Here is a 15495-nt window from a genome sequence, read left to right as displayed (position 1 = left end):
TGTATTGCTTTGTTTGCTTAACTTCAAGAGAAGTCTAATGAGATAGGAGCCAGTCAAGAGAACAGCTGAAATAATCAAAGCTGGGGCTTCCACATCCCTTCCACAAGGAGCTACTTAAATAGCAGATTCTGCAGTGTAAACAGGAGGATGATGTTATGGCTGAACTGTGTCCCGCTAAAGTTCATATATCGAAGCCCTAACCCTCAGTACCTCAGAATGGGACTGCATTTGGAGACAGGGCCTTTACAGAGGTAATTAAGTTAAAATGGGAGTCCTGAGGGTGGGCCCTCATCTAATGTGACTAGTATCCTTGTAAGAAGAGATGAAGATACACAGAAAGAGACAGACATCAGACACATGCACACACAGCATCAACCATGTTAAGCCATAGGGAGTGGGCGGCCATCTGCAAGCTAGAGAAAGAGGCCTGAGGAGAAAACAACCTTCCTGGGAAGGAACTTCCTTAGAGCCTCCAGAGAGAGCGTGGCCCTGCCGACACCTTGCTCTCAACCACCTAGCCTCCAGAACTGTGAGAAAATAAATTTCTGTTGTTTAAGCCACCCAGTCTGTGGTACATTGTTACAGCAGTCAAAGCTGACTACTACAGATGAGAACAGATATGATCAAATAATTTAAAATTAGGAAGGGTCTAGGAAAGAATGTGATTATCTCAGGATACTTCTAGGTCAGGTTTTCTTAAAGCAAGCTCTGTATACTACCCACATCAGAATTACCTATGCTATTTCTTTAAAAAGCAGGCTTCCAGGCTCCTCTGAGAGTACTAAAATGTTCTGGTATGAGAAAAATCTATCTTTTCAATAGACATCCCGAGTAGTGTTTTGCACGCTAACGTTTGAGACCCACTGTGGAAGGTCCTGCTCAACCTCTGGCCCTTCTCTGGGCCTGGCTGGCTAGTACTAATTACATCTCAGGCAAGTGCTGGTATATCTGGTGCTCTGGCAGATGCTCACTGATCCAGGAGCCGGGTATAAATCCCACTGTATGTTCTCTCTGTCAGCCAGTGTTTACCAGCATGTGGAGGAATCCTGAAGGGGATAGATCAAATAGAATCCATGTGCCTTACCTGTCTTACTCACTTAAAAATATAATGTTATATAAAGAACCTATACAACTCAACACCAAGAAAACAAACAATCCAATTAAAAAATGAGCATTTTTCCAAAGAAGACATCCAGATGTCCATAGATACATGAAAAGACGCTCAACATCACGAATCATCAGGGAAATGCAAATCAAAACAATGAGGTATCACTTCACACCTCTCAGAATGGCTAACATAAAAACATAAGAAATAACAGGTGTTGGTGAGGATGTGGAGAAAAAGGGACTCTTGCACATTGTTGATGGGAATGCAAGCTGGTGGAGCCACAGTGGAAAACAGTTCCTCAAAAAACTAAAAACAGAACTACCATATGATTCAGCAATTCCACTACTAGGTATTTACCCAGAGAAAACAAAGACACTAATTCAAAAAGATACATGCACCCCCATGTTTATTGCAGCATTGTTTATAATAGTCAAGATATGGAAGAAACCCAAGTGTCCATCTGCAGATGAATGGATAAAGAAGATGTGGTACACACACACACACACACACACACACACACACAGAGGAATATTACTCAGCTATAAAAAAGAATGAAATCTTACCATTTGCAACAACATGGATGGATCTAGAGGTTATAGTGCTAAGTGAAATAAATCAGTCAGAGAAAGACAAACACCGTATGATTTCACTCATAGGTGGAATTTAAAAAACAAAACAAAGGAACAAAGAAAAAAATATAAACCAAGAAATAGATTCTTAACTATAGAGAACAAACTGGGGGTTCCTGACAGGAGGTGGGTGGAAGGATGGGTGAAATAGGTGAAGGGGACTAAGAATATACTTATTGTGATGAGTAATGTATAGAATTGTTGAATCATTATATTGTGCACCTATGACTGGTACAACATTTTATGTTAACTATACTCGAATTTAAAAAAAGAATATGATGGCATCTTTTGAACAATAATCTACTGTACATATATTGTTTCTCTCATGAAATTTATTTAAAAATGCTATTACCTTGGTACCTAAATTCTCAGAGAAAATACAGAGGACTAGAAAAGGCATATATAACTTTTCTATTGCTATATATTAGTTGAAATTATATGGAAAGTTCTCTGCTAGGGCCTGTGCCTTTTTGTGCCCCACACAGTTAAAATATAACATTAGTGAAAGAAATAAATAACATCTACAAATAAAAACAAATTAATAATAAATGGAAAGAAATCTAATCGTTTCAGCCAGGCTCTGTGCTTTCATGCATTTCCTCATCGCCAGAGGGGATGGGAATAGAAAGTATTCTTTCATATGGCATAAAAGTGAATTCTCTTTCTTTCACCTGTGGACCAACGAGGGAATTAAAGAGAGAGAGAGAGAGAGAGAAATAGTTAAATAGTTGAGAGTCCAAAGCAAACACAGTAACAAATATCTTCAAAATAGACAGAATAGGTGGCATTCTGATTTAAACATGGCAGTTCACTAGGGACCTGTAAAAACTGCCCCCAACCCCCATTTACAAATTTGATTAAGAGATATAAGATTTTATGGGGTTTTTACAAAAACTGAAATGGAGGTAGGCCATTTGAGAATGTTCACGTGGGCAGGTCGTTGGGTTATTTGTCTATGCTCCTCATGGCGGTCCAGCATTTGAAACAGAATTTAGCTCCAGTGTCCAGGAGTGAGCCGGACTGTCCAGGGAACCCTATGGCCACCATTTTTTGAGCACTTAATGGCAGGCGCTGCCTAAGTGCTTCTCCCTTCTCGACTACCTAAATGTCAGTGTCTGTGTGGACCACCCATTCCCATTGGATTCTTTTTTTTCTTTAGGGGAATGGGGATGGGGACATGGATGGGGAATCGGAATTTTCATTAATGTTCTGGGAGCTCTCCAGAAAGAATTCTGGCACTTAAAATGAATTGATTTTAAACTCTAGACCTTAATACTCTGGGGAGGTTCAGAAGAGAAGCCGTGAGAGCAACTGGGTTTCATTAGGAAAGAAAAGAGGACATCCAGCCTTCAAGGAGACAGCTTCCCAGTTTGGGCACTAATCGGTTTGTCAGAGGAGGGAGGGTCCTAACAATGAGAACCGGCTGTGTTGGCTGAAAAGGGGCTCTCAGTTTGGACCGCAGCCCTCCTCGTGTGGTGTAAGGCTTGCTGCTCACTACCAGACCTTTCTGAGCCGCCCTCTTCCTGGGAAATGGGCTCGGCGACGTCCCGCCGGCCTAGGGACCAGGCAGCCCCAGGGGCCTGACCCCACGGACCAGCGGGCTCCGGGACGCGGGCGGCGGCCGCGGCGCCTTCATTAGAGGGCGCTCTGGGGGCGGCTCCGCCGCAGTCTCGGCTCCCGCCGCTTCCTCCCGCCGCCCCTCCGCGGCACCCCGGCGAACGCGGCCGGGCCCCGGGGAGCGAGTCTCGGCGCCGCCGGGGACCGGGCGCGAGCCGCGCCGCAGCCGGAGCGAGGCCGGGCCCCGCCGCCGCCTCCTTCCGCCGGCCCCGCCGCCGGCCATGCATTCTTCCGGCTCCTCTGGCTCCCACAGCCTGGGCCGGGGCCCGGCCAGCCCGAGGTAACCTCTGGCTCGGCGGGCGCAGGCCCGGGGCTGCGGCGGCGCCGGGCCCGAAGAGGCGCGGAGGGGGCGGGGAAGGGGTGTCGTCGTCGTGCGGCCCGGGGAGGAGGCGGCGGCGGCGGCGGCGGCGGCGGCATGAGGGACGAGGGCGCGGTAGGCCCCGAGGAGGAGGCGGGGGCGCGGGGCATCCGCCCGCCTCCCCGGACCCGCCCCGGTGACAGGTCCGGCCTCTGAGTCCCCGCCGTCCCTCTGTCCGCAGGCAGCCGCGAGGGGAGTAGGGCGCCCGCGCGCCCGCTCGCGCCGCGCCTCGGCCGCCGCCGCGTCCATGACCGCGACTCCTCGGCCGGGGACACCCGCCGCCGCCGCCGCGCAACACCGCGCCCCGGGCCGCCAGCCCCCGGCCCCGCTCGCCCCCGCGCTCCACCGCCCGCCTTCCGCGCCCGCCGAGGTGAGCCCCGCGCGCGGGCCGCCCCTGCCGCCGCGACCCCTTCGCCGGGGCCGCGGAAACCGCTGCGGGCGCCCCGCCGAGCGCTGCCGTCGCCTCTTCCTTCGCGCTTCTTCCATCACCCTCGCTCGCCTGCCCTCTGCCCGGGGACTTCGTTCTCTTCATCCGTGGCCCCGGTGCCTTCACCTCCTTCTGGCTTTTGCTCCCCTCCCCCTACTCCCGTCCTTTCTCCTCTCGCCGTGTTAGCCCCCACTTTCTTCCTCTCACCTTTCTGCCCTCTTTTCTAGGCCCCTGTCCTTTTTCCCCTAAAAAAAGCTGGGGGGGGGGTGGAGACAAAAACCCCTTTGCCGCAAATGAACACTGTTAGCATAACTCTTTTTGCTAATGCGAGAGATCTTTCTAAGGCACGATCGATGTGCAGGAATGGTGGTGGTGCGGGTACCCAGGTTCTCATAGCTGGGAAATGGGATCGGGTCCCTGCAACAGCCTTCTTCCACTCGTGTCGTCAGTTTGGAGAGACTGAGGGTGTCTGAAGCGAGTGGCTCTGTTTTTCTTCCTGAAAGTCCACACAGCAGACTGCAGTGAGGCGCGGTGCGGGGACAGCCGCTGATTAGTTAGTGGGAATAGTATAATCATTTGCTAAATATATTATGACATACCCTGTGCCTCTGTGAACAGCTCCCTTGACCTTGTGCGGCTCCTCCTCCCTCGCTCTCTGTCCCCCTCTGGAATTTCCCGGAGAGATCACCGAGGTACTACACCGGGAAAGCTTAGACCCTCTCGGTTTTTCTGGTGTTTTTGTGCTGGAGGCGATTTCTATGTTGGTGACTATCTGGATGTGTGTAATCCATTTTCCTTTTTAAATGAATTTTTCTTTCACCTCAGAAAGACAGGACGGACGCCAGTGTGAGCATGGCTGTGACTTTGGAAGAGGCTCCGTGGCTGGGCTGGATCCTGGTGAAAGCCTTGATGAGATTTGCCTTCATGGTCGCCAACAACCTGGTTGCTATTTCATCCTACATCTGCTATGTAATTATACTTCAGCCCCTTCGACTGCTGGACAGTAAGCGGTTCTGGTATATTGAAGGAATCATGTATAAATGGCTTTTAGGAATGGTGGCTTCCTGGGGATGGTATGCTGGATATACAGGTAAGAGTGTGAGCACTTTTGTTTAACGCGTATGAAACAATTTGTAATGTTATGCTTAAGTCAGGAGCCATGATTAAATATATATTACACTTTGGGTTGAAGGTGCTTGGCTGCTTTGGCTCTTAAAAAAAAATAGATAGAAAACAATTCTTTTGAGTTTTTTTTCAGAATCCCAATTTAGGAAGGATGATATTTTCAGATGTATAATTTCATAGTTATATACTGATAAATTTCTTAAATAATGTCTTTAATGTGCTTGATATTTATCAAAACCAGTCCTCCAAAACTCACCTAGAGGAATAGGCATGGGTTATATAGGACCTGAGGGCTTATAAAATGAAATAACATACTTAGCCCACAAATACATTAAGAATTGAGAAGAAGGACTGAGCCATATTTGTGCTAAGATAGTTTAGTAAGTTTTTTCATTTAATGTGGTATTGTACTGTGTTAACACTTTGAGCCAAGCAAAACATGGCTTTCTTTTCTGTTACGTATGTTTCTTTTGTTTACTAGAATCTATATTTTAATCTCATAAATCACTATTAGACTATTAAATATAAGAATTAAGTTTTATCTTTGTTAATTTATATTCTGGGTGTCTTTAAGTAGATTTATATTTCTGCCTTTAAATTGCATTTTGGGGAGCAGGAGTAATGCTATTCTGAAGCGGACTTTTAAAGAACTAAATGAGAAGTAGTGTTTATTTTTATTTTCTGTTTATAAGCTTTCTGCGCTTTGAGAACTTGGGCCTCTGCTGTGAAAATTCTGTCTTATTACATTTATTTGACTTTTTTCCCCTAAAATTGAGATGATGAAAAAAAAAGCATTGAGGTTCTAGTACTTGTCTTAGACATTGAGGCTTTTATCATGGAATTTTATAATTGATAGCTTCCTTAGAGATCATGCGGCAGATTCTGTGGTCAGTGGAGTCTAGTTCATAGCTTGGAAGAATGAGGTGGGTACGAGGGTGCTCTCAGGGTCAAACAGCACGGCAGTTCCCCATTTTAAATTCTCTGTCTTCTTCTTTCCTGCCCAGGCTGCATCTTGTAGATTTTATCCATACACACAAGAAAAGGACTGACAAAACATAGGTTTTATGGAGTCTAACAGACTCTTGCAGGTCAGAGTGCTCTCAGTTGCCCCAGATGAAGCATTTTTTCCTTCTGGCAAAGCTATGTATTATTCTGTAAGACCCAAAGCTCCCGGGATAGTGTATGCATTGCTTCCCTGTCTGGGTCTCATTGAGATCCGATGCTCTTTGGATAATAGTAGGTGAGCTTCTAGTCCTTTTTTAGGACCTTTGTGGTAGTAGTAGTAGTGGTAGAGAAAACAAAGGAAGTTCTCATCTATGATGCTGAATTCTTACCTGAGTTACACTGCTGTCTTAGAATTGCTTTGCTCTGTATAGTTTAAGTGTCACCAAATATGGTATGTGGTACTAGTGACTTTGCTCTGCACGTAATATACTCTTGCTGGTTTTAAATCAACTCATAGTATTTTTAGATAAAGTTCTACAAGTTCATGCTACTTAAACACAATGAAATTAGTGAAATGTTTGTGCTTGTGTGTGTGGTTTGTGTATAGGCGTTAGCATGATGAGAAGCTGAACAACATTCAGCATTGACCTTGAGATTATACTGAGTGCAGTGGTGCTGCTTGAAGTTAAAGTTAGTTATCCTTTGGCCACAGCATGGCCGCAACGCATTTCTGAGCATATTTTCTTGCGTTGTCTTTCCCTTGCTGACTATGGAACTTCGCAGTTTCTTTTGCCACCTGCTTGGAAAGTGGTCTTGGCGTGATCTGCGTATTTTAGTCTTTCTGAAGCATCTGTTCTCTTCAGGCTACTCCATTCTGACCATTTAAAATACAGAATATTTTAGTGTTTATGTTTTAAATGGTTTTCATATAGGTGGAATACTTTGAGAGGGTCTGGTCCTGGCCTGATCACAAGGGAATGCAATCTAGAGGTCAAACAAATGTAGAAATGACTTTTGTGGAAAGCCACAACTGGGTTAAAGAAGCAACACAAGTAGGGGCTGATGAGCAGATGTACCCGTGAGTCTAGGAGGTTATATTAGCCTTTGGTCTGGAGTATGTGTTCCATTTCTTCCCTTTGTTCAAGAGGAAGGTGGGTTTCAGTTTTTTCCTTCCCCTGTGCTTAAGTTTCACAGATGGAAAATTGAACATTGCCAAAGGAATTCTGCTCAGCAGATCTGGGATGTTCATGTTTTGGAATAAAAATTGCCAAACTGTTGAAAAACCACTTCTGAAGAAAACTTAAATATTAATTAATTAAATGTTAATTGGGAAGCTGACAATTGAATATTGGTATTGAATATCATTTTTTCAATTGTGATATTTAAGTCTAAGACCAGTTAGCCAGCTCTGCTGCTTACGTTGATTCTCTAACCTACAGGCCCCCATATGGGAGATACTTAGCCGAATGTGGCTATTTTAATTTAAATTAATTAAAATGAAATAAAATTTAAAATACACTTTCTCAGTCACACCAGCCACCTTTCAAGTGCTCAGTACTGGGTGGCTAGTGGCTACTGTACCAGAGAGTACAGACACGCAACACTTGCATCACCACAGAAAGTTCTGTTGGGCAAATCTGATAAATAGTATGCCTTTCTCCTTTTTCATAGGAAAATACATTTTATCTCTATAGAGAGGATATTTTTCTAAACTCAGTTCTAAACACTTTTCTTTTGGGAAGACAGGAAGATTTATTAAGTTTTATAAAATTGTCTTTTAATTTGAGGCAAATGTCACAAAAATGAGTCCTTTAAACTCAGACTTGCTTCTTGGATGGCGAATGGTGAGGCTAGTCAGCCCAAGACCTTGAATGAACATTTTTGTACTTAGTTTGTGTTTTCAGAGCTGGAGTACTGCCTATGGACACAGAACACAGAGAAAGGGCTTTTCTGGTCTTTCTGCCTGTTTGTGACTTTCCAGGGGAACGCATTTCTTGAAAGAACTCTGGGGACATTGGGGTTTTCATCCCTAGCTTGCTACTACTAGGTAGTAATGATTGCTACTACCACATTTCCTTTCATGGAAAGTGCTGTACACACATCTCATGTTGAGGAAAATTTGTGTACTGCCTTTGCCCTAATATTTCAAGAGCAAACCAGAAGAGGTACTAACTTAACTAATGATCCATTTCTGCATGTTTTATTCAGATCTGGGATAAATCATTACACTTCTCTCCCCTCAACTGAAGTGAAGACTGGCATATTGCAGAGAGAGATTTTTTTTTTTAATTTAAAGATTTTTATTTATTTATTTAACAGAGAAAGAGAGAGCACAGGTAGGCAGAGTGGCAGGCAGAGGGAGAGGGAGAAGCAGACTCCCTGCTGAGCAGGGAGCCCCATGTGGGGCTTGATCCCAGGACTCTGGGATCATGACCTGAGCCGAAGGCAGATGCTTAACCAACTGAGCCACCCAGGCACCCCGAGAGATTTTTTTTGAACAAAATGTTTTTAAAATAGTTCATTTTGATTTTCATTCACTTACCTTAATAAATTCATTGTTCCCCATCCAAACATATTTAATTAAAGTCTCTTACACAAAATCATTTTAAAAAATTGATTGTAAGTAGAAGCTCCAGAATTTCGATAAAGGATAAGAGTCTTTTCGGCCATAGTCTGACTGGAAGGGAGCTGGGGTGTCGAGAGGCTTGCCACCAGGTTGTTTTTGCCTAGCAAATGCTCTCTTTCTTAGGTTGGTGGCTTTAGGGAAAGCCGACAGAGATAGGTTTAGCTTCCTCTCATTCCCCAAGTGGCAGCTGTCAGGACTCTGTTGGTCTTTGAAGGTTATTTGATTCTCTGATAGTGTTTTACTTTTTTTGCTGGGGTACAAATTCATTGTGTGAGAAAAACTATTAGGAATTATATCAGATGTTGAAATTCTGGAGAAAGCTTTAAGAATATATCTCCTAGAGCAGTATTTTTCCACCTTTGAGTCATAAGCCAATTTAGTGTGTCAGGCTGAACATTTAAAAAAAAGTGAAATAGAATAGAGTGAAGATGAAAAAATCAGAAGTGTGTGTATCGGTACTGGGGAGTGCTACAGAATGTATTTTTTACTCTGAGCCCTCTCAACATTTGAAAGGCATTGTTCTAGTGGAAAGAGCACTGCAGTTTAGAACTGGGAGTCGCATGGCTTCATCTGGCTTTAACATCTCTGCTCCCTGGTGGGGGGTGAGATCCTTACCAGCTAGGTGCCTACAGGGCTGCGAGCTCTTTACAGATAAAGATGTGGTCTTTATAACCCTAGAGCCTAGTTTGTTGCCTGAAGCTCACAGAGGGCCCTTTAGGTATTTCTTGAATGATTCCTTTTTTCTTTCTTGGTCCCAGCTGAGGTGTACCTTCCTGAAACATCAGAGAGCAAGGACATTGCAGTCTACAGAACACAGACCCTGAACTGGATGACGTTTTTCACACATGTGCATATATATCCATTTCCTACAGTATCACATTTGTTAATCTAACACACCTTTATTGAGCTTCTATTATGTGTGGGAACAGGTGTTGTGGAGGTGCTGAGATGCACAAGACATAGTGGCTGACTTTAAGGAGTTCACAGAAGCCTTGGTGGGGAAGACAGTGCACCAACAACGAAAACATCCTGGTAGAATGCTCTAACGGAGATGTACCGTGGGATTAAAGAGGAAGGGCTCCTGATCTCCCATTGGTGGTAGGTGGTAGCAGACAGGGAATAGGGAATTTAGGGACTGAGTGGCTTTAAATGCCTTCTCCCCCCCCCCATTAGGGAGATATTTCTCTGTGGGGCTAACTGGATAATCAGTAATTACAATAGATTTAAAAGACTTGCATAATGCGTCAGTTTAAAATCTGTATCCTTGTGATGGTAATATTAGCTAAGTATAAGCCAGGCCCTCCTGACTTTTTCAGGCACTAAATGCTCACAACAGTCTTACCAGGTTGGTGTAAGAATATCTTCCTTTTGTAATTGGTGTTGAAATTCAAACACCGAGGGTCACAGTTACTTCTCCCTAAGCACTGAATTGATGTTGCCACAGGTAGTCATTATTGACCTTTATATAATATTCCTAGAGTCTCTTAATCTTCCCTACCCGTATGCTCTTTTGTTTCTGAGGCATGAAATCTCTTTCCAAAACTGCAGCACCTGAAAACAATGTCATAGCTAGGGGTTTCTGCAGGAGATTAGGAAAAATTGTTGCTTCAAGGGAAATATTTGTAGTTCTGTAAATTTGACGAAATACCACTTCCTTGAATCTCTACCCTTACAGAAAACAACAGTTCAACTGGAATTTTAGTTCTTGAGTGCTTCACAATAGATTGCCATCAGAGTGAGGAGTTACTGCATGATGTTAGGTCCACAACATCATGGACATGAATCCAGGCAAGGAGTTTTCAGTACAGCATTTTGATTTTTATATGGAATACCATTAAATGTAAATATTATTAAATACTTTAAACTCAGCAATCTGGTAGTACTCTAAATTTGATATCTGGTCTTATTTCAAAAGATCATATATAATTGAGTAGTTTATTTAGTATACGAAGTATACTCGTTCATGCACACATATCCATATGCGCTATTACAGAAACACATGAAGCACTATTTGCAGTGTTTGTAGTGGTCATGACCATAGACTCTGGAGTCAAAAAGAGCTGAGTAAAATGCTTCCTACTTTCTTTTTATGTTTGCCTGATATTTCTTTGCCCATCCTTTCGTTTTCAAACTTTCAAAATTACTTTGATTTAGATGTATGTCTAGTAATTAACATGGAGTTAGGTTTTGCTTTATGAGTAAATTTGGTTTCCTTTTTTAGAACATCTGTTTAATTTTAATTTTTATTATTTACTTATTTGAGAGAGAGAGCACGAGTGGAGCGGAGGGGCAGAGGGAGAGGGAGAAGCAGACTCCCTGCTCAGCAGGGAGCCTGGCGTGGGACTCAATCCCAGGACCCTAGGAACATGACCCGAGCCGAAGGCAGACGCTTAACCAACTGAACCACCCAGGCGCTTTATGAGTAAATTTGTAAAGCTCTTTGTTTTCATATGAGTTGAATCCATTTGCATTTATTCATATGTCAGATATGCTTTATCTGGGCTCTGGCATTTTATTTTATGTTTTCTGTTTCTTTGTTTGTTTGTTTGTTTTAAGATTTTATTTATTTATTTGACACAGAGAGAGACACAGCGAGAGAGGGAACACAAGCAGGGGGAGTGGGAGAGGGAGAAGCAGGCTCCCCTCTGAGCGGGGAGCCCGATGCGGGGCTTGATCCCAGGACCCTGGGACCATGACCTGAGCCAAAGGCAGACGCTTAACGACTGAACCACCCAGGCACCCCTTATGTTTTCTGTTTTAGGTCTGTCTTTCACTGTCTTGTCTGCTTTTCCTTGCTGTTTTGTTGTGATATTTAGGTTTGTATTTTAGGTTTGTTTTGTATTTTATGATATTTAGGTAGGTTTGTATTTTAGTCTTGTTGCTTTATATGTTGTTCTTAGTTCTCTGTTGATAGTAACTCTTACTTCTTTTCAAGGAACAGAGGTAAAATTCTGTTTAAATCTTCTCTTCTCTCTTCCCCTTTTCCTTCTCCATCACCCAATCTTAGTCAATATCAGTAGTATTTATTCACAATAGTATTTGCATTTGTAATATTATGTATGCTTGTACTTCTAGTACTTAATATGTGAGCTTTAAGACTATCCATTGACTCCCAGCTATTATATCAAGGTAATCAGTAAGCTTATTATACTTTCTGCTCTCTTTGTCCCAATTTTTTATCATTTGCATTTATACATTGTCAAGGCCTATAATATTTATGTTCTATTTATCACCCTTATCTCCTTCTGTTTTAGTCCTAATTCTTCAGTTAAATATATGTATAATGCTCACCCAAGCACTTTTGCAGTTTTTCCCAGTCATTCTTTGGTTGGCTGAAGTTCATTCGCTAGTAATTTCTCCATAAAGAATAATGGGAATGATATGGGAATATTATTCTTAACAAACATGTTTAAAACTTCCTTTCTTTGTTGCCTTACATTTGAAGGACAGCTTAGCAGATAATAAAATCCTTGGTTCACCTTTTCCTTGAGTATTATGGGTGTATACAAATGTCTTCTGACATTAAATGTTGCTGCAAAGATGTGTGAAGCCCATATATTTTTTTTTCTATAAACATATACAGAATTATATTTAAATTCATATGGAACAATATTTACATTTTTAAGTTACACTTTTGAAATCAGAAGATGAAGTACAGCTTAAGTTTACAACAAAGAAAAGAAAAATACACAAAACAAAAACAGACAAAGTTAGCAGTAAAAATATAACTATCTGTTCTTGATACGTGGAAACTCTTTGTCAGAAAGCTATATCTTCTTAATCTGATTGTCCAAATCATTAAAATATGGATGATTCAGTGCCATTTTGCCAGAAATTCGTTTGGCAGGATCATAGACTAACATTTTCGAGAGCAGATCCAGGCCATTTTCATCCAAGTTTTTAACATGGGATGCCAGGCTTCCTGGTTTCCACTTGGGAAATGTATTCTTATAGTCCTGTAAAGATTCCACTTCTGGCCACACTTCATTATTGGGAGTGCCCAAAGCTCTGAAAATTCTGAAGAGTTGATCGATTTCTGAATCCCCATGGAAAAGTGGTTTCTTGGTTGCTAATTCTACAAATATGGTGCCTATACTCCAAATGTCAACTGGAGTTGAGTAGCGAGCTGACCCCAGCAATACTTCTGGCGATCTATACCAGAGTGTTACCACCTCATGTGTGTATACTCTAATAGGTATTCCAAAAGCTCTGGCAAGGCCAAAATCAGCCAGTTTAATTGTTCCTTTGTCATCAATCAATAGATTTTGAGGTTTTAAGTCTCTGTGCAGAACTCTTCTGAAGTGGCAAAACACAATCCCTTGTAGGATTTGGTACAAATAACTCTTAACAAGTGAAGAATCCATGAACTGACCAGGAGGGATGGAATCTAAGTATTTCTTGAGATCCATGGAAAGGAATTCAAAGATGAGATATAACCTGGAATCTTGCATAAGCACATCTTGAAGACTGACTATATTTGGATGACGAAGTTCTTTTAATAGAGAAATTTCCCGAATTGCAGTACTAGGAACCCCTTCCTCTTCACTTTCTAGTCTGATTTTCTTCATGGTTACCACTTGACCTGTAGTTTTGTGTCTACCCTTATATACAACTCCATAGGTACCTTCTCCAATTTTCTCTATTTTGGTATAATCTTCCATAGTTAATCAGCAGATTTGGTAGATCCTCAGCAACTCTACCCGGCTTATTATCCCGCGACGAAAGCGGCGGCGTCGCTCTTGTCTCAACTTCCGAGAGCCAGCTTTCCCATATATTTTTTCCCATATAAATGATTTGATCTTTTTTTCCTATCTGCCCAAAGGTTTCTTTCTCTCTAATATTTAGTAATTTTACTAGGATATGCCTGTATAGGATAAGCTGGCACATGTGTGCCCTTTTATTATGTAGCTTTAAATCTTTTTATTTCAGGGAAGTTTTCTTTAATTATATCTTTAAATATTTATTTCATTTGCTTATTTTGGTTTTCTCTTTTGGTGACCCTAATTTTATGTTTGGATCTCCCTTTGTGTATCTTTTTTCAATCTGTCATTTTCTCTTTACTCACTTTAAACACTTTTTCATGTAGTGTGTGTTTGTCTTTAATGTCTCTTACTGTGTCTTCTGCAATGTCTCTTCTCTTTGTTCTCATTTCAGTTTCTTCTTCATTTCTGTGATGGTTTTGTGTATTCTTCTGTTTCTTTCTTGAGTTCTACCAGTTCATGCTTTCACTATTCCTCTTGTCTAGACATTTCTTCCTTGAGCTCTTACATTTATGCTTTGTGGTTGGCTTCATAGTGGTAGTGACTTTACTGATTTTCTTACATTCATGCAAGAATATTTAGTTATAATTTTTATCTTATCGTAATATTTTTCTAATGAGCATTCTTCTAGAGTTGGTACACTATGCTGCTCATTTCTGCCATTTTTCTTATGGTATCTCTAAGTGAATGCTGTGCCAGTTACCTTTTTATTTTTTGTACTTTAACGAATTGGATTTTTCTCAGTCAGCTATTTGTAGGAGGTATGGGTAGGAGGGCCAGGGTAGATTTCAGATTTCTGCCTCAGAGAAAATCTTTTTACATGTGGCACCTGGGTGTGCTTCTCTGTGTTGCCACAGGTCCTCTGCTTCTCCAAGCCAGACTGAGCCTAGGTGGCTTTCTGCTACCACTTCTGGACTTCCCACTCCTTCCTTTGCAGCTGTGACTAGAGGGACCCATGCCAGTGTAAACCCCTCTCCTTAAAGAAGTGCATTTTTACTGTTGTTTTTGGAGATCTGCCACTACAGGGCAATCCTCATCACGTGCCACATTCTGTCTCGGCTCTCCACTCCCATCATAGATTCTTTCTGATATCAGCCTTATTTGGTCTTAGCCCTGATTTCATGTATTCTGGAGTTTTTATGTTTTTGTTTTTCTCTCAGGTTTGCTAAAAAAAAAGGAGTTTTGTAAAGTTGTTTTTTTTTTCTCTTCTTGTTGCTGTGTGTATTTTTTAGGAAGATTCGTGTCCAGGTTCATATCAGAAAGTACAACACAAGATTTTTATTTAACTATGTATTTATAATTCAGATAGCTCTGTCACCATTCTGCTGTACTACTAGTTGATTATTATAAACTGGAGACCAGTTTTACCACCTAATTCATTTCCTTTTTTCTTTTTCTTTTTTTTTTTTTAGTAATCTCTACACCCATGTGGGGCTCAAACTCACAGTCCCAAGATCAAGAGTCCCATACCCCTCTGCCTGAGCCAGGCAGACACTCCCCTGATTTTTCTTTAAGGTCGGTCCAAAAGCAAAAAATAGCCTCCCCCATTTTTTTTTTCTTGTAGAGGTTCCCAAACTGTTTTGATTCTTGGACTGCTTGTCAGTAGAGTCTAGTTAAGACATCCACTCTGTTTCCACTTGGCTACAGTAAAAAAAGTGTCACCAAAATGAATGGAAGTGAGTGACCTTTGGTACTTCAGTAAGGAGTATGTATGAAATGTAATCTCAATACTAGTCTCTACAATCTGGTCTGTGGATCATCTTGAAAACTTGAAGGGTGACCAATGCCCCCCCAGACTTTGATAAATACAGTTATAGTATATTACACATAATTAAATATATTCAGCATATGTATAATATATCTTAGTTATATATGAAGTATATTATATATTAAATATACT

The 15495-nt window shown here is 41.9% G+C and overlaps 1 protein-coding gene and 1 pseudogene across 2 annotated transcripts in view; one reads left to right on the top strand and one right to left on the bottom strand.

The window, feature by feature from the left end:
• Positions 1 to 3861: 3861 nt before the first annotated feature.
• Positions 3862 to 15495, top strand: part of LPGAT1 (lysophosphatidylglycerol acyltransferase 1) — an 82253-nt gene continuing 70619 nt past the window's right edge. For both annotated transcript variants that reach the window (XM_028125743.2, XM_088017204.1), the window contains exons 1-2: positions 3862 to 4082; positions 4965 to 5229. In XM_028125743.2, the coding sequence (XP_027981544.2) occupies positions 3960 to 4082; positions 4965 to 5229 (388 nt within the window). In that variant the 5' untranslated portion in view covers positions 3862 to 3959. The remainder of the gene's footprint in view (positions 4083 to 4964; positions 5230 to 15495) is intronic.
• LOC114225904 (cyclin-dependent kinase 1 pseudogene) lies at positions 12471 to 13594 on the bottom strand (annotated as a pseudogene).

Source organism: Eumetopias jubatus, unplaced genomic scaffold, assembly GCF_037043125.1.
Source record: "Eumetopias jubatus isolate StellerSeaLion01/CBP00866 unplaced genomic scaffold, mEumJub1_p1.0 scaffold_12, whole genome shotgun sequence".
Taxonomy (NCBI): domain Eukaryota; kingdom Metazoa; phylum Chordata; class Mammalia; order Carnivora; family Otariidae; genus Eumetopias; species Eumetopias jubatus.
The sequence above is the reverse complement of the archived record's forward strand: the minus strand, read 5'-3'. Positions and strand labels throughout refer to the sequence as shown.